Source organism: Narcine bancroftii, chromosome 14 (genome assembly GCF_036971445.1).
Source record: "Narcine bancroftii isolate sNarBan1 chromosome 14, sNarBan1.hap1, whole genome shotgun sequence".
In the NCBI taxonomy this organism is placed as follows: Eukaryota; Metazoa; Chordata; class Chondrichthyes; order Torpediniformes; family Narcinidae; genus Narcine; species Narcine bancroftii.
Genome location: NC_091482.1, coordinates 14177020 through 14196624, shown reverse-complemented (window position 1 = coordinate 14196624; position 19605 = coordinate 14177020). Strand labels below are relative to the sequence as shown.

The 19605-nt window shown below is 36.2% G+C and overlaps 1 protein-coding gene across 17 annotated transcripts in view; it reads right to left on the bottom strand.

The window, feature by feature from the left end:
• myo18ab (myosin XVIIIA b) overlaps positions 1 to 19605 on the bottom strand; it is a 219893-nt gene that overhangs the window by 113651 nt on the left and 86637 nt on the right. For all 17 annotated transcript variants that reach the window (XM_069911043.1, XM_069911055.1, XM_069911042.1 and 14 more), the window contains 7 exons: positions 18563 to 18675; positions 17901 to 18077; positions 13662 to 13872; positions 11749 to 11891; positions 11375 to 11475; positions 6969 to 7032; positions 4252 to 4396 (listed from right to left, as the gene is read on the bottom strand). In XM_069911043.1, coding sequence (XP_069767144.1) covers positions 4252 to 4396; positions 6969 to 7032; positions 11375 to 11475; positions 11749 to 11891; positions 13662 to 13872; positions 17901 to 18077; positions 18563 to 18675 — 954 coding nt within the window. The remainder of the gene's footprint in view (positions 1 to 4251; positions 4397 to 6968; positions 7033 to 11374; positions 11476 to 11748; positions 11892 to 13661; positions 13873 to 17900; positions 18078 to 18562; positions 18676 to 19605) is intronic.

Here is a 19605-nt window from a genome sequence, read left to right as displayed (position 1 = left end):
AACCTATCAAAAGCTTTTTCTGCATCTAAAGCCAGAATAAGACTTAAATCTTTTTTCTGAGCTAAATAAATTATACTTAATAACCTTCCTATATTCTCTGAAGTTTGTCGATTTTTACAAAACCCTTCTGATCCATATTTATTAAATTAGGAAGATATTCATTAATCCTATTCACCAATACTTTTGCTAAGATTTTATAATCTACATTTAGCAGATATAGGTCTATAAGAAGTAGGAATACTGTAATTTTTTTAGGAATACTGTAATTATCGCCATAGAGAATGTTTCTGGAAGATAATGTTGTTTAGAAGCCTGTTCTATTAATTTCATAAATAATGGAATCAATAAATGTTTGAACTCTTTATAAAATTCAACTGGAAACCCATCTTCACCCAGAGATTCATTATTATGTAAGCGCATCTAAAATCTCCTGCTGAGTAAAAGGACTCTCTAATCAATCTAAACTTTCTTGAGTCAAAGATGGTAATGTTAATTGTGACAAATAATCATCTATAGCCTCTTCATCTTGTAGTGAATCAGATGTATACAACTTCTCATAAAATTCCTTAAATACATCATTAATTCTTTGTGGCTTATATGTCACTTCATCATTATCCTGTTGTATAGCATTAATTGTTCTAGAAGATTGTTCAAATTTTAATTGCCAAGCCAAAACTTTGTGATCTTTCCCCAAACTCAAAATATTTCTGCTTAGATCATAATATAATTTTCTGTTCTATATGTTAACATTGCATTATATCGTATTTTTTAACTAAAGTTCTAGATTTATCCTCAGTAGATGATGTTTGAATTTCTTTTTCCAATTTGTCTACATCTTTCATATATTATTTTTTAAGTTTAGAAGAATAACATAATTTGACCTCGTAAATTAGCTTTCAATGTATCCCAAATAAAAAACATATTTTCCACTGAATGTGTTAGTTTCGCAAAACAACTGAATAGGTTGTCTTATAAATAAACAAAAATCCAATCTCTTCAAAAATAAAGAATTCAATCTCCATCTATAAACTAAATGTTCTTTTTCTGCAAATTCCAACTCAATTAAAAGAGGAGAATGGCCGGATAATAATCTAGACTTATAATCCACAGCCAACACTCTTGACTGATTTTGAGCAGAAAGCAAGAAAAAAAAAATTCAATTCTAGAATATATATCAAACCTGCAAGAATAAAAAGAATGGATTCTTCTCTATATATCAATTAAATTAAAATCTTTCATTAAAGATTACAATGTTTTAGGCTCCTTTTGATTTCACTATATTTCTTGAAGATTTATTCAATACAGGTTCCGAACAAAAATTAAAATCACCACCCACCAAAACATTTTTGTGTACATTCACTAAGTTTAAAAAAAAAGTATCCTGTATAAATTTCTGATCATCTAAATTTGATGCATAAATATTCAATAAAGCCCATTCTTCAGAAAATATTTGACAATTTACTATAAGGTACCTTCCCGCTAGATCTGTAATTACATCTTGAATTTTAACTGGTAATTTTTTTTAAACTCCCCTAGCTTTACAATTAAATGTCGAGAAAGCTTTTTGACCTACCCAATCTCTTAAATTTTACGTGTTCACTTTCAGTTAAATGAGTCTCTTGTTTAAAAAAAAAATCTACTAATTTCTTAATATACAATAATACCTTATTTTTATGGGTCTGTTAATCCCATTAATATTAAAACTCAATATCTTAACTGTTTTACCCATTATTTTCCAAATATTTTCTGTACATTCCTATCCAGGAAGAAATCTCATAAATTAAATTGGTCATCATCTGCAATCCAAAAACACTGAACTTATTCAAAATAAAAATATTATGGAAAAGTGTTAAATTAAGAAACAAAAAAAAAAACACTCCCTCGCCAAAATGCCAGAAAGACCATTTTACGGGTCATGGTTAAACCATGAAAACACATGTAGTCATCAGAAACTAACACACACAACCCCGACTCCTGGGTTAAAAAGAAAACAAATTATAGAAAGAGAAGAACATACTCCCTATTTTAATAAATCATTTCAACAAGTCCCCTTGTGGTAGGCAAGCCATGGACAGATCTTTAACAAAATCTTCGGCCTGGATATAGTTGGTGAAGAAGACACTCTGCTAGAATTAAAACTTTCAAAGTATCTGGATATCACAACACAAATCTGTAACCTTTATCATATAAAAGCCTTCTTAACCAAATTAAACTCTTTCCTCCTCTTCAAAAGAGCTTGACTCGGATCTGGATAAAAAAAGATCTTGTCACCCTCGTAATTCAGGGGTCCACGTTCTTTAGTTCTTCTCATTGCTGAACCAAGTATCTTCTCTCTATCTTGATAATTTAAAAATCTGATCAATATAGACTGAGGTCTTTGATTCTGTCTCAGCTTTGGTTGGAGAGCTCTACGGGGTTTCTCAATCAAAATTTTCTCTTCAAAGTTTTCTCGTGAATTAGATCTTGGCCTTTTTTTTATCTTCAGACATGCCAACAATTTTAAGATTATATAGTATAAATTATAGTAGAAGGAATAAACTCATTTTGATTTGATGGATCAATGGCTTAAAAAGGTATGAATCCAATTTTGAGACTATGACCCAAATAAAAACTTTCTGTACAATTTACAAGTTTTATAACTGAAATAAATTATTAAAACACACAAAGTAAAAATGGTTAATCATAACCATTAAAACTCATCCCCCTTTGCATTTGTTTGCAGTGATTGGTCTAGATCAATGGTTTTCAAACTTTTTCTTTCCACTCACATACCACTTAAAGTAATCACTTTGCCATAGATGCTCTGTGATTAGTCAGGGGTTAATTAAGGTAGTACGTGAGTGGGGAAAAAGGTTGAGAACCACTGCTCTTGACCCAATTTTCACTGAAATATTTTGCTTGAGAAGAATTGTCATTGGCTCATTTCCTTTGGAATTATGAAACCATGCACATAACGAGTCAATTAGGTATGATTAAAACAATGATTTTCAAACTTTTAACTTTCCACTCACAAAACACCTTAAGCAATCCCATACTAATCACAGAGCACCTATGGCATAGTGATTATAGTACTTAAGGTGGTTTCAGAGTAGAAAAAAAACGTTTGAAAACCACTGGTGTCGATGTTGATCTTGCATCAGGCCTCAACTGTGGCTACTAACAGGTTCCTTGAAACAATCTGCCAGTCAAACTATGCCAGAGATATGGCATAATTGGGCCAAACTTGCATAACGCATGCTTGTCTATTTAATTGTGTGACTATCAACTGGGTTCGACATCATTGAAGTACTAACTATGCAAAGTATCCTTTCATTTTTCTTTTTTTAAACAAAAACATGTAACTAAATACAGTGATATAGATGTCAGGTATTCTTGATATACCTCCTCATCCCAAATTACAACTTTTGATCATCTGATTATCAAGCAAAAAAAAAAAAAATGGACAGCCACAACCCAAATTTTTGCCCATAATTCCCTGTGTTTACTATGTTTTAAATTGTTTTATGTATTTAAAAAATCTTTTAGATTTCAGATTTATTGTCAGAGTACATACTTGACATTACAAACAACCCTGAGATTCTTTTTCCTGCAGGCGAGGCAGAATTACCACTTACTAGTGGTCAACAAAGAAAAACTGTACAGAACATACACATGAAAAAAAATTAAGAACTGTATACAGATAACAAATGTAAACAAGCTGACTGTGGAATACAGAGAGAATTTTTTATAAATCAAGAAAGTGCACAAGTAAGAATCTTTAAAAGAGTCCCTGATTGAGTTTTACTGCAATAAGCAACAAACTTATTTATTTTGTTGATCAGCTTTACAAAATTCACACTATTTTCAGATCTGCATCATTAAAATTATTCTAAAACTTTGGTTTAATACAAATAGGAAATGAATTTACATCAGAGGGAGGACTGTCTATTAGGTTTGTAGCAACTTTGCAAAAATAGAGTTTCTTTCATCTAGTTTCCATGGTCCATGGAATAATTCTCCAAGTAGGAGAACTGGAGATATACACACTCAACCCTACTGAAATAATTATGTGAGCTACACAAAAGGATTGTATCATTAAAATGATCTGACAAAGGTTACGCACGTTTAAATAATGGACTGTAATCATGATACATATAAATAAACGTACTCGCTTTACAAATGTGCATTCATAATAATGAGATTTCAGCCAAATAAATGAATTAGAATAATCCAACATAAAACTTGCACTTCTTGAAAAGTTCATCACAGTACCTTTAGTGGCACCAGCTGCTCCCAAGTGATAGATAGCACTCAGGATATGCCAAAAAGCTTTTTGCTCTTCATTTGATATCCCAAGCATCTTCAAAGCAGCCTGAAGTTTGTTAAATTGCTGAGCTGCCTTTTGCTTTTCTTCAGGCTGTAAAGACAATTAAAATGAAACATTATTTGACAAATAGAGCACATAATAAATAATTATCACATATTTTAGTTCATCTACAAATAATATTTAGCTAATTAAAATTGACTACCATAGGAGAATGCACTAGTATTTAATGTGCTCGATCACAGAAAGGAACGATGGTTTAATTGTTTACTGTCATTGCAGCTGTTATCATCAGGCAACATGATATTTTAATCAAATGAAATGACAATGAACTTGCACCAACTGTTCTCATCATTTGAGCAAAGCTTCATAAACCAGTTTGTTACCTGTTCTCTGAACAGAAATGAAACAGATTGAGGGATAGGAACAATGGGGAAAAATAAGAAGCTTATTAAATGTAATTTGTGAAAACAAATTTCAGAAAGACTTCTTATTGATACAACAGACACAGAAGTCAGATCTCCAGATTTTTGAAAGCTAATTCACAAGTGTCATACTTGTTAATTTCAAAATAAATATATTTTAATAAATAATGCCAAAATGGTTACATCAGCTGCAGTGACACTAGAGAAGTGTCCATACTATCTATATTTTTAAGAGGTTGATAAAATGATTTAAATGAAAAATCATATGTAAAAGTTAAATTACTACACATTTTCTTTGCGACACATTCCAATATACCCTATTTATTTACAAACTATGTAATATTTTCCCCCACTGACAATTCAATTTAGTACCACCATTTAAAATCTATTTCCCAATTGCAAAAAATGCTGTAAAAAAAAATGTCGTTAGTAGTGTAAATTAGCATTTTCTGATGAATATGTATGCAAAGATGCTCTGCTCAATTTGCTTATTGTTTTATACTCAGCTATTTCGGTTTGATTTTGTTTCTTTTCTTGCTTCATTTTTCAATCATTTTGTCTTTAAATTTCACCTTAGTTCCATTTACTTGTATCTTGAAAAACTGGTACAGGTTAAATACCCCTTATCCAAAATGCCTGGGACAAGATGTGTTTTGGATTTTTTCGGATTTTGGAGCACCATTTCAAAAATGCACTCATTCACTCAGACTTTAAGATAGAGGCATTCACATTACAAGTATTTAGATATGCACAAATTAACTGTAGACATATACCGTATATACTCATGTACTTGTCAATACTATATAATAGTAGTCACTCCCCTGCTCTCTATTTTTGGCCTAAAAATCAGGTGCTTTTGAATGACCCGAGTAAACATCGCGCCCCCCCCGCCCCACCAATTTTGGTCTCGGCCGCCCGCCCATCCAAGCTCCTGAAGCTCTGACTGCAGATCCTTAATTTGGTGCCCGCCCATCCGATCTCCCAACCACAGATCCTCTTCCCGCTGCCCACCCATCTGAGCTACCGGCATCCCGTCCATGAACTTACCACCCGTTCCCAATGCCTTGAATGACACAGTTTGACCTGTGTAAAAGTCGACCCCCCCCCCCCCCCCCACTTTTTGCCCCAAAACGTGGTCCAAAAAAATTCAATGATTACACAAGTATTGAAAAATCTCAATAATGCACTACTTGCATCTGCTACATCCCATTCTCCAATCGGGATTTCTGAACTCTATGACACATTACGTATTACCTTTAAGGGACCATGGACAAAAGTTTTGAACTTTGGACTATTTCACATTTTCAGATAAGGGGTATCAACTTGTACCTCAAAATTCAACTTTGGTTTTAAACTTGTTAAGTTTGTTTCAATGTAATAAAGTTGCATAGAAATATAGGGCAAGTTCTTTCAAGCAATGCAAATCTTTACCATTTTATTTACTGGCAAAAGTGTTTTGAATTAGCAGTTGAGGAGTCAGGAGCTTAAAGAAATGCCTGGATGAATGCAGCCCCAACAATTTTTGAGAAACTCAAAACTATCCTGGATAAAGAAGCCACGCTACTTCTCTAATCTTTCATTCCCTCTACCACCTTCAGATTTCCCTTCAAGTTGCAGACTATCCTCACCTTGGAAATATATCGTTGTTGGTAAACCTAAAATTTCTGCATATAGGATTCTAACAATTCAAGGATATAGATCAACATCACGCTCTAAAAGACAATTAGGCACGGGCAACAAATGCTCGCTTTGCTGTGATCCGCATATTCCAAAAAATGAATAATCAAACATCAACTGAACAAAATACAAGCAGAAACATGCTTTGAACTAATCCCATTATTCTTCAAGTATCCGATATATAAACCTGGAACCTCCCATGAATTCCATGCAATTTTACAATCACACGAGTAACTGTTATACAAGTAACTGTGGGGAACATTGGCTTGCAATCATTTAAAAAAAAATGACATCAAAACAGGCAGCACAGTTGGCACAGCGGTTAGCGCAAAGCCTTTACAGCGCCAGCAATCGGGACCGGGGTTCTAATCCTGTGCTGTCCATAAGGAGCTTGGACGTTCTCCCCACTTCTGCATGGGATTTCCCAGTTTCCTCCCACTGTTCGAAACGTACCAGGGGTGTAGGTTAATTGGGTGTAAATTGGTCGGCACAGACTCGTAGGCTGAAATGGCCTGTTACCATGCTGTACGTCTAAAACATCCATCTCTAAAGTCAAAAGATACCTTTGATAAAGGTGCAATTCCAAAAGTGTTGTTTTCGGCAAAATGATTCAAATGTAGTTCTGTTCTGTAAGTGACAAAAATAGGAAAACTCATTATCTACACACAAGGTGCTGGAGGAGTTTAGAATCTCAAGCAACATCCATGTAAAGCAAGACAGTGACGTTTGTGCTGAATGTCCTTCATCAGGAAAGCTCCAGCTAATCTCTTTACTTGTCTCTTTTAATAAACAAGGATATGTTAAATCAAGCCTGGAGAATATTTGCCTTAATGTTCCTCAAAAGACCCACCAGCACCTATTTCTTGATCTCAAAATGCTCTTATACATATGCAGTCCACATAATGCTCCCTAAGATTGTCCATGTCCCTCTCCTTAGTCAACACCAATGTAAGGTCATCAAGGTTGTCCCCTTTGGCATTTAGTTTATCCCATAAAGAGGAGACCATATTGTGAACACTGAATGAACTCCCTTCAATTGAAGTGAATCACTGCTTCACCTGAATCACTGTTATTGGGAAGGCTTGCAAGGAATAATGCAATGAAAAGTTTGTAATCAGGATGTGGTGAAGGTAAAGGTCCTGCAGCGGCTGCTACTGCTGGAGAGGTTACGTTCAAAGAAGAGACACACATTACAGGAGTGAATTCAACACTGGTTTATTGTGTTGGCAGCTCTGCTTATAAAGGGTTCATAAGCCTTTCTCTGACATCATCATGCCACCTGAATGGTGGCATTACGATCCACTTCCTGGGATTGGTTATTTAGTGCTATCTAGGGAGCAGCCAATCAGTGAGCCCCTCTCATCCCAGGTATGGCTGCTTCTCTAGCTCCACCCATTGGCTGCTGTTGGCCAGTCCATTGGAGTGGGGCTCTGCAAGCATGTGCTGCTGAATCGAGCGCTGACTTCAAAGCGCATAGCCCGTCTCGGCCAGCTTCCAGTGTCGGGTCACCGCTTCAGCCATGGTTCATTCAGCGACCTGCTACAGTCCTTTCCAAAAGCTGAAAAATCACTGGGAGCGGGAGGAGGGGATGAAAAAGGGAAAAATGTGATTCCCAATATGATAGATCCATTGACTGAAAACAACACGATCCGTAACCGTGATCTGACTGGAAGGAGAGTAGATGAGAGCAGAGATGCAGAGAGTAGAGGAATTGTAGTTGAAAGCCCTCTCAGCAAAGACAGAGATGAAGCAATGGTTAAAGAAAATAAAATACATCTTAAAATGAAATACATCTTAAAATATCATCAGACAAAATACAATGGAGGAAGAATGAATGGAGTATAGTTGAGACAGGTGTAGGAATCACTGAGCTGATATTGAATCAAGCTCAAAGGAGATGCGCAAAGTATTTACTGGCTTCCTGTAAATAAACAGTACTTGAAAATGTTATTAACTTTGTTGCCCATTTCTGCTGTAATCTCACTTTAACTTGGTCCACATCTTAATTTTCTGTTCCCTTAACATCCTTATCTTCATAAGACGGGTGCAGAATTCAGCCATCAAGTTTGCTCCGCCATTCAAATCATGGCTGAAGTTCCCGCATCTATGTTCTCACCCCCTCCTACCAGCCAGGGTAAGGAGAGAATTCCCCTTACCACTGCCATCCACGATCTCAGTTTTGACCTTCAATGCAACATGCACCATAATTTTTCCTCTAGTTTCAGTAGAATTCTACCTCAGACAAAACTATCATTCCACTCCAAATGCAACATTTGGAAAAGACTATTCCCTTCGTGATTCTCTGGTTCACTCTTCAATTTCTGCAAACTCTTTTCCTCTTTTACTGCTTCCCCAAAACACAAACTGTCAGTGAAGCAACAGCACACTTGCACTTCTTCCATTTACTATATTTCACTTAGTACTCACCACATGGTGTCCTCTACTTTGGAGAAACCAGAAGACTGGGTGATCACTTTGCTGACCATTTCTATTCAACTTGCAAGGGTCATCTGAACTTCTAGTTATTATTGACTTTGATTCTTCACCTTTCTCACTTTGACCTCTGTCTACATTGCTTTAATAAGATGCAATGTGATCTTGAGAAATAGCCCTACATCTTCGATCTGGAAATGCTTTTGCCCTCAGGTCTTTAAAATGAATTTAACAATTTTAGGTCACCACCCATTTATTTATTTCCTTCTCATTCCATATATGTGGTTATACCCTTTTGTTTTTAGTGTTTTTTTTCCTCTCGTCTTCAATTGCAAGCTCTCAATTGCCACCTTGACGACATTGATCTTCACCCCTTCATACATTCACTTCCCTAGATCTGAGGAATTGTTTTGAACTAAAACACCAACTCTGTTTCTCTATCCATGGATGCTACTTGGCCTGGTAAATCCTTCCAGCTTTTTGGATTTTAAATTACCAACAGCCATTTGCACAAACACTGAAAGAAAGCAAAATGTGGAATTTAACTCTGTTTTGTTCAAGATGTTGCATTTTGATATGTTCAGCCAGGAGGGGACTAACACAATGACAGCATTAGAAAACAGAAAGACTTGGGGGTACAGATCCATAGTTCCATGAAAGGAGACACAATTAGAGGAGATGGTGAAGAAGATATTTAGCGTGCTTGCCTTCTTCGGTCAGGAAATTGGGTACAGGAGAATGGATGTCACTTTACAACTGTATAAGACGCTGGTGAGAAAACACAGGGAATTGTGTGCAGTTCTAATCACCCAGCTACAAGAAAGGTGTCATTAATCTTCTCGGGGAGCAGATAAAAAATTAGAAAAACACTAAATGAATTGGAGGGCTTGAATTATTTGGAGAAATTAAATAGGCTTGGACTTTCTACACTGGAGTTAAAAAAAAAGGGGTCTGGGCCCAACATAGTGCTGCCTATTTTTGGCAGTGGCCACAATTCTTTACAGACCCTTAGGAAGAAAAAGACTGTTGCAGGGCACCAGAAAATGGCAAGAGCATTCCTTCGCCCCCCTTCCTTTGAGATGTTGAGGAGACAACCCTACCCTATGGGATTGTGACCATGGTGGTGGACAGTAAGGGGTTTTGAGGCTGAAAAACAAAAGGCGGCAGGCTGTTAGTGACTCAAGTTGACGAACCTACATAGTCTGCTGGGAACTGCGGCCAGCTAGAGACTGGCTGAAGGGGTACCAGGTATTGGAGCAGATGTGTGAGAGGGTGTCGAGGGCACTGAGGGCTTCCTGATCATGACAGAGATCTGGAGATCGGGTTGCTGATGGATTGGACTGAAGGCTGTGTGGCTGTGAATGCTGCAAGAGTACTGGGGGCAAATCCATGGACACTCAGTGACTGTGGAGAACTCTCTTTTGCTACAAGGGGTGCTGGGCAATTTCTGATGATGGTGAATCTTTGTCTGCCTTACAGAAGTCTAAAGGAAATTATATTTTCTGTTTTATTCCCTGACGATAAAAGAGTCTTGAATCTTGGAATGATGGAGACTGAGGGGCATAGAAAAGGTAAACAGTCTGTCTTTTTCCCCAAGGTATGCAAACCTAAAACTGGAGGGCAGAGATTTAATGGGAGGGGGGAAAGATTTAAAATGATAATGATAATATCTTGTTTCTTGTCATATACATTGCACAATATAGATCTGCACCAAAATTCTTACTTGTTGCAGCCAAACAGGTACTTGGTTAAAAAAAACTATAAGTATACATTAAATTAATAAGAGATAATAAATACAAATGATAGATTGATAATATTTAGAGTTGCCACATGGCATATAATAGAGCAAACTGCCCTTTTTATAGTGAAAGGGTAGTTTACAATCAATGTGACAACAGGAAGTTCGAGAGCCTGATAGCCATTGGAAAGAAACTGTTCTTGAACCTATAGACACCCTTCTCCCCACACAGAGGGCAGACAATATATGGAACAAGCCACCATAGCAAGTGGCAGAAGCAGGTACACAGATAGCAAAGATTTAGAGAGATTTGGGCTGAAAGCAGGCAAATGGGATGAGCTTGGGTAGACAACTTAGTATCAACAAATTGGGCCAAAGGGTCTGTTTCATGCTGTAAAGCTCTATCACTCTTTGAAACTAAGAACATTAAGAAGAAACAGGTTAAATTTTCACCATAATATCTAGGGAATTTAACATTATTCAATCAGAAAATAGAAATTAAAAACAGGTATCAGCTGAACAGAATCAGGAAATAAATTTTGCTCCAAAACATCTTTTAGGCTTGAAAATTCCAGACCAACATCATAGTTAATTCTTAGGTGTCCTTTGAAATGGCCCAATTATATTTTCAATGATATCAAACCACTCTTCAAAATATATCAAGAATACAAGATCAACCACCTAGCATTTACGTCAGGGTCAAATGTTTAAATAATTCAATACGAGAAATTAAATAAACAATAGATCATTAAATGGCTGCCAATGCAGTACAAACAAGCTTCCATCATACTATTGTACCTCAGAGTATTGTCAGCACCAGCCATAAGATAGTAGAACACATTGAATGTCCCCTCACTCCCTGGATGCTTGGACACTCTGACTTTCTCCAAGAGCATAGTCTGCAAAAGAGAACAACATCTCAAGTATCTGAAGCATCTCTGTTAAGGTTTTGTGAGCTAAGTAGCAAGGAAGTCTATAATGTTGAGTTCCATCAATAAACTCCAGGAGGAATTCAGTGTTGATAAAAAGCTGACAAATAGCTGTCAGTTGGTTTGAGACTTCCGTGCAAACATTTGATCGCATTTAAGCACAGAAAGATTGGCATTTCTCAGCATGATCCTGTCAAAATATCCTGACAAGATAGCTATTAGAAACTGTTGTACATTTCTCACCTGTATAGAAGCTGAAGCCACCTGACCAGCCTGATCAAAGTCAAGGGAGACGATCTCCGAGAAACGTGTAGCATTCATATTCATACTTGTTGAGCAATTGCCAAAGGCTTCCAAAACAGAATATACTGCCTGCCATTTCTCCACTTCACATTCCAAAAACAAAAAGAAAAGTTTAAAAGTTGAAATATTGAGAATCAAATTGCCACCAACCATAATACAGTTGCAATTCTGTGCATATTTACTAAATGAAGGAAGTTCAAAATGTCTGGTTCCCTTCCCTTCTTAGCATGGTTAGTATCATAAAAAAACTTTTTCACATTAACAGGCTCATGTGCCCACATCACCCAATTACACCTCATGTGACCAATTAACCTAATAATGCATATGTCTTTGAAATGTAGGAAGAAACTGAAGCATGCAGAGAAAACCCATGCAGTAATGGGGAAAATGTACAAACTTCTTAAAGGCAATGGCTAACTGCTGTGTGTTTCATCTATTCAGGAGAGGCTTAATGCATTATTAAGAACAAAGTAATTTATATCAATCAAAAATTGAGAAAATATAGGATGGATCAACTATACAGGAATAGTTCATTGGTATCAATCCAACAGTCATGTTCAAATTGTAAGTTCCACATTAATATCTGAAGCCGATAACATAAATCTCGATGAGAAGGCAAATCTTTCTCTGAATTAATCACATCGGAAAATCTAATGTGGAAATTTATCTTAGCTCAACTTATCCAAACAAAATGACCCCACCTCACATCATATAATGGTTTCCTTACAAAATTAGAAAGTTTTTAATGCCAGTACTCCTCAATGTTAACCATTTTTGGTCAAGGAACCCCTTTCTGGTCTCAGTCCTAATTTTATTTTTTTTATATATTCAAGTGAGACTGTCTTGTGCATATGAAGGAGAAAGTAAGGTTGATATCTGCAAAACCAACCAGAAAATTCACCCATCTTAAATGTTCATCTTCTTCACAACCAGCTCTAATGTACACCACAGTTTTTACTAAGACTTTGACAGCACTCTTTGCACTTGTATTGAACAAAGTGAAAGCATTGACATAACACAAGAACCAGGACCAGAGTAGGCAATTGAGTCCTATGTGGTTGCTCCACAACAATACTACTATTGCTCCTAACCCATACCTTCTTCCAATCCTTTGACCATTTTGTTAGGTGAACACCAGCACCCCTTCTCAAAATACTTTGTTACATTCTTTTTGGAATTTAAAATAAATTAACTGATCCAGCTCAGAGCTGCAGACTTTAAGCATCAGCCCCACAGGTCCAATCCTCATACCGGGGGTGTCTGTGCATAGTTTGCAGGTTCTCTCTTTGAGTACATGGATTTTCTCCAAATGTTCTGGTTTCCTCCCACATTCCAAAGACATGATTGGCCATAACTGATTCCCCTTAATGTGTAGATGAGTGATAGAATATGGGGAGATGTTGAGAATAAGGAAGAATAAGAGAAAAGGTTTTAAGGCAGGATTAAAGTGAAAGGTTGGATGACATTGGCATAGATTTGATGGGTCAAAGAGACAGTTTCTGGGCCATATCACTTAGTGATATTATCACAAACTGCTTTCACAACCTTGCAAATCAAGTTGGTCAGATAGCACAATCATCCTTCTGCATTCAGATGAGCTACTAATAGATTATCAAACAAGTAATTTTTAATTATGTTCTTAATAATTACTTCCAGTTTTACATGGTTGTAAGTAAGTATGTCGCTCTGCCTTTCACTGAAAGCTTAAAAATGTTTGAATTTTTTTTTAATTGGTTCTATGACTCTACCAAAAAAGGCCCTGGAGGATTTAAAATACACATTATCATACCAAGCAATACTAAGATTTAGGCATAATAAAGATTAAGCATTTGCAGATTAGATTATTTTCCTACCAGTCACAATTTTCCCTGCGCTCCCAGCAATTGTAACCAGATACTGAACGAGATGCTGACTGTTTGTAGTTTTCCCACTACCACTTCTTCCCAAAAGAACAATGGATTGATCCTGCCTGGTAGTTAGTAGATTTCTGTAGGCAGCTTGTGCAATAGCATACACATGTGGCGAGGTATCTTCTCTGCGACAGCCTTTAAACATGTGCATAACCTAAAACATGAATATTTGATCAGGTTTCATACAAGTTACTAAATTATCTTGTATGAGAAAACATTGGATGTAGTTGATGTAATTAAATGGATCACATTTCACATCCAGTTATTTATAAGTAATTTTTAATTTGTTGGGTGACAAATTTATTCATAAACATACAAGTTACAATTTAGGGGGAAAAATTGTAGTGTTTTCATCTTTAGCAACACAAGATAATCAGGCAAGTTTAATTTCTTACTCTTTTTGGTACTTAATCCAAGGCATATGGTTCCTCAACTCAAAAGGAAAGGTTTATTTGTCTCAACTAAGCAACAGATTCATTATTAGATACCAGCAAGTTCAATATCCTCCCAAATGAAAAAAATATCAATTGTAAACATGTGTGCAATCTACCATTTTAAATTAAAGTTTGAGCATTGCTATTGATGGTCTTCTTCAGGTAATTTGTAAAGAACTTCAGAACCAAACATAATAATATGAAAAATTTCAGATAATCCTCAACAAAACAAAAATGCTGGTACATATTTTACAGCACCTACTTTTACGATTCAACTTTGTTTTCTTTGCCCAATTTAGTGTCCAGGATTCCCATTAGTTTCAAAAATTGAAGTATTTTCAGACAGGCACAGAAGATTCCATCGATACACAAACACCGATATTTTAACATTTTAGGAATTTACAATGAACGCATAAGTCCACTTGCAATTTTTAGACATGAAAAGTACAAACAAGGTACTAAAAAAAATCCATAAATATTTTCTTGACATTTATTTGTTTAAAAATATGTAGCAATATTCACAACTTATTCATATTGGCATGAGAAGCAGCACCAGATCAGTTTTCTACAAAAAAAATGCATGTGGATTACAAAATTTCAACATAATTTATTATAAAACTACTAGAAGACATGAATTACAGCTATCAATAAATGTATTCATACAAAAATGGATATTCATAATTCCAAGATTGAAACAATTTCCTAACTTTTGGCCTTGAATGTAAAGTTAGGCCAAAACACCATCAGACATAGGAGCAGAAATAGGCTTTTCACCCCATTTCCTGCCATTTAATCATGAGCTGATCCAATTTTTCCCACTCAGCCCACTGCTTAGGCTTCTCCCCATAACTTTTGGAGACCTAGTTAATCAAGAACCTATCAATCTCTGCGTTAAATATACTCAACAACTTGGCCTTCACAACCACCTGTGGCAACAAATTTCACAGATTTACCACACCATGGCTAAAGAAATTCCTCTGTTCAAAGCAGATGCTCTTCAATCCTAAAGTTTTGTTCTCTTATCCTAGACTCTCCCACCATGGGAAACACAATCTTTCTACATCTACTCTGACCATGCCTTTCAACTTTTGAAATGTTTCAATGAGATCCCCCTTCATTCTCCTAAATTCCAACAAGTACAGGCCAATAGCTGTCAAACACTTCTCATGTGATAACCCTTTCATTCTTGTGAACCTTCTCTGAACTCTGACATCAGCACATCCTTTCTTAAAAATGAGCCCAAAACTGCTCATAATACTCCAAATGAGGTTTCACCAGTGTCTTATAAAGCCTCGGCATCACATCCTTGTTCTTATATTCTAATCTCTAAAAATGATTCCCAGTATTGCCTTTGCCTTCTTCACTGCTGACTCAACATTTAAATTTACTTTCAGGCTATCCTTCACAAAGGTTTCCTTGAATAATTTTGAATAATATTTTAGTAGTATGCCATTTTTAAAAATGATTTGGCTCACAAAGTGGCCGGCGATCGCAGCAATCACGAGGGTTAAAATAGTAGATTGCACACACGTTTACATCTGGGTACTTTCAATTTCCCATTTAGAAAATAGCTTGCCCATTTATTTTTCTCTATCAAAGTGTATGACTGTACACTTTATGACATTGTGTTTTATTTGCCTTTTCTTTGCACATTCTTTTAATTGGTCTAAATCCTACAGCCTCCCTGATTCTTCAACGCTATCTGCTCTGCCACCTTTTTAATCATCTGCAAACATGGCCATAAAGCCATGATCTAAATCATTAATATACAACATAAAAGTCAGCCCAACAGAAACCCCGAGCAACTAGGGTCTCAGTCTACTACCTAGCCTTCTCCCAACAATTTTTGATGACCTGACTAAAAAAATATCCTTTCAATCTCTGCATTAAGCACCATTAGTAACTGGCAGCCAACCAGAATACGATCCCTGTATTCTGATTCTCTGCCTCCTGCCAATCATCCAATGCTCCACCCACACTATATGTTTCCTGTTATACTGTGGGCTCTTTTATTTTTGCACTATCAATAAGTGCCTCTCCTGCAGAAAAAGAATCTCAGAATTGTTTGTGATGTCATGTACATACTCTGACAATAAGTCTGAACTCTATGTAGCCTTATGTGCAACACCAAGTCAAAGGCCTTCTGAAAATCCAACTACACAACGCCAACTGCATTTCCTTTATCTCGCCTGCTTATCACTTCAAAAGAATTCCAAAAGGTTTGTCAAGCAAGATTTTCCCTTAAGGAAACCATGTTGGCTTTGGCCTATCTTGTCTTGTGCCTCCAAGTACTCCATAACCTCATTCTTGACAATCAACTCCAACATTTTCCAACCACTGATGTCAGGCTAGTAGTCTACGATTTCCTTTCTGCTGCCTCACTCCCTTCTGGAATAGTGATGACATTTGTGATTTTCCAGTCCTCCAGGACCATACCAAAATGAATGATTCCTGAAAAATCATGACTAACGTTTCCACAACGACTGCTACTTTTATCAGAACCCGAAGGTACAATCTATCTGGTCTTAAAAACTTATCCACCCTTAGACCATTCAGCTTTCTGAGCACCTTCTCTCTTGAAATTGTAGCTGCACTTACTTTCCTTCCTGATACCCTTGGACATCTGGCACACTGCTAATGTCTTCCAAAGTGAAGACATGCGAAATACTCATTTAGTTCCTCTGTCATCTCTTTATCCCCCATTAATTCTCCAACTTCAAGTCAACAAGAAAATCTGCAGATGCTGGGGTTGTAGGGCAATACACAAAAGGGCTAGAGAAACTCATGAAAAGTATAGGACTGGGGCGACAAAATGGAGTCAAGATATGATAAATATCAAAGGGTCCGGACAAGGAGGAACAAAATATGGAAGTATTGGACTGGGTAAAAATGGTGGAAGAGCTCTCTGGCACTTTCATGTATTGCAGTCAAATGTTGTTACTTGTTACATACACTGTAAATTGAATGTAAAACCAAATAATCTCTCAATGTTTTGAATAATTTTTTAGTTGTATGCCATTTTTAAAAATGATTTGGCTCACAGTGATCGCAGCAATCACGAGGGCCCTGCAGGGGACCCAAGGCTATCATCCTGTGTGACCTCCCGCACGATGGGAAACAGCGGGCAACAACAGGAACACTGGACAGTCAGAGGCCAGCACTGCAATGATGTCACTCCTGTTGTCAGATGCAGGGAGTGAATATAAACAGAGCTGGCAGTGCAATAAATCAGTCTTTGACCTTGACTCGACTGTGTGTGTGTCATTCTTACTCCACACCATGTAGCATGCATGCTAAAGTATGCCTTTTTTTTCTACAGTTTGGATTGATTTTAAGACTCAGTATTCCTCTTCAAATACAATATATTCTAAAGTTTGATCACAAAATAAAACGGTCTTCAGAATCATCTTTTGCTATTATTAATATTTCTATATATTTATTTGCTTATTTTGACATTACAAGATTCAAAAAGATAGGAAAATACTCATTTCTATTTTATTTGCCTATTTATTAAATACAAAGAAAAAAAACTGACATTTTATTTGATTTGCTTTGTGCAAATGTTATTGAAAAACGACAGAAATTGGACAGTACCTTCACATCATTTTCGACAAAGGTCAAAAAACTATTTTGTATCTACGTTAGGACTGCAGTATTAATTAAAGGCATCTCTGCAATGAGCGTGACTGAAATTCAATGATTCAAATAAATTAATTTAATGGACGATACGAAAATATTAATAACATACCTTCTCAGAATACATTGAAGGAGAGCTGAGGGGATTGACCACGACCATATTTGACCCTGCATACGTGTGGATTAGATTACCTCCATACCGTTGCCGTATTGTGTGCAGAACACTAGATTCATTGAGATACAACAGGGATGCAAGATCTTCCACTCGGTCATAGGTTGGTGGATTGGCCTGTTCAATGAAACACACAAAATAAAGGCAAAGAATACAAGGCTTGATTACAAATAAAACATTTTTAATGGATTTGTGCTGATGAAAGTGGCTAAAAAAGGATTTTCAGTGGCAAACCAGTAATATAACTGGTTTTAGTGTCAACCTTGTTAATGGTGAAGCAAACATAAAAGGTGTGGAAACACTCCTGCTCCTCAAGGTAAGAAACAAAAGGTGATATCATGGTCTAAGCCTTGTGGAACCCAATGGGAAAATCATTCTTTTCATATCAATACTGTTTGCCTTTGGTTGTAGCTATACCAGTTGAAAATTATTGAATGTTCGGTATATTTCATAATATGCACCCAAAAGGAAAATAAAGTATCAAATAACTCCATACCAAACTTTGAAGGATAAAATTTATTTTGGAATTATATCAATGATTAAGAATCAAAATATTCATTAAAATATTCTTGCAGTCATTTGATAAGAGGCACTGTACTTGCCTTTTCCACGTCATCTTCATCCACATCCAAAATTGTTCGATCATGGTCCAATTTAATTTTCACTTTACCTTCTGGAAGTTTGGAGACTGCAACATCAGTTTTTAAACAAGCAGCTGCAACAGCAAATAGAATAATAATATTAGGCTTACATGCAATGTAAAAATGTAATTTTCTACATACAGTGAAATTCCTGGTGTCTGGAATTCAAGCAACCGGCAGCCTCAAGCAACTGGCAGAAAAAGTAAAATAAATTTTAAAATGAAAATAAATAGAATAAAATAATAGATTAAAAATACGCAAGTTGAACATTGTAAAAGTAAATGCTCTCTGAAGTAATATATAAACCTTTGGTGAAGATAGGAGCAAATATTCAGCAGTGGAGTGGCTTGGTCATGCTTTGCTTGTAGCAGCTATTTGAATGAAGTTTGAATAAAATAGCGTTGCCCAGGATGAAGAGTTGGTTGATGCCACTTGCCGTTAGATGACTCTCTTAAAGTATCTCCTTATCCCAGTTAAGTAAGAGTTGCCCCAGTCAGAGGTTTTATCTGTAAACTTGGGGGAAGGTGGTTAATTATCTATAATGTTACTGATTCTTTCGGGCAGCACCATGGAGGGGGAAGAGCCTGCAGATGCAGAGATAGTTAAATGTTTTCAAAGAATACAACTGGATTAAGGTTTATATACTCATGCAAATGAAGTTTACTCAGGGCAAGTACAGTATAGTATTTTTGTCTTAAATTGTTTATTCTTAATGCAGCTGTATTAGTTAGGCATTGTAAGAGCAATTCTCAAGTAACTGGAAAATACACTTAACCAGCATCTACCAATCCCCACAGGTGCTGAATACCAGGGATTTTACTGTATATTTCCATGAATAATACCTGTCATTAGCTGCCTCCAAGTCACCAGATTCCTCTGATGTCTGAGGATTTCATGAGAAACTATGGCCTTTTATATAATTTGATTTTTTAAAAATTCATAATGTGAGCATTATTGGCAGTTTTTATTGTTCTACTCTATACCAATGGTTCTCAACATTTTTT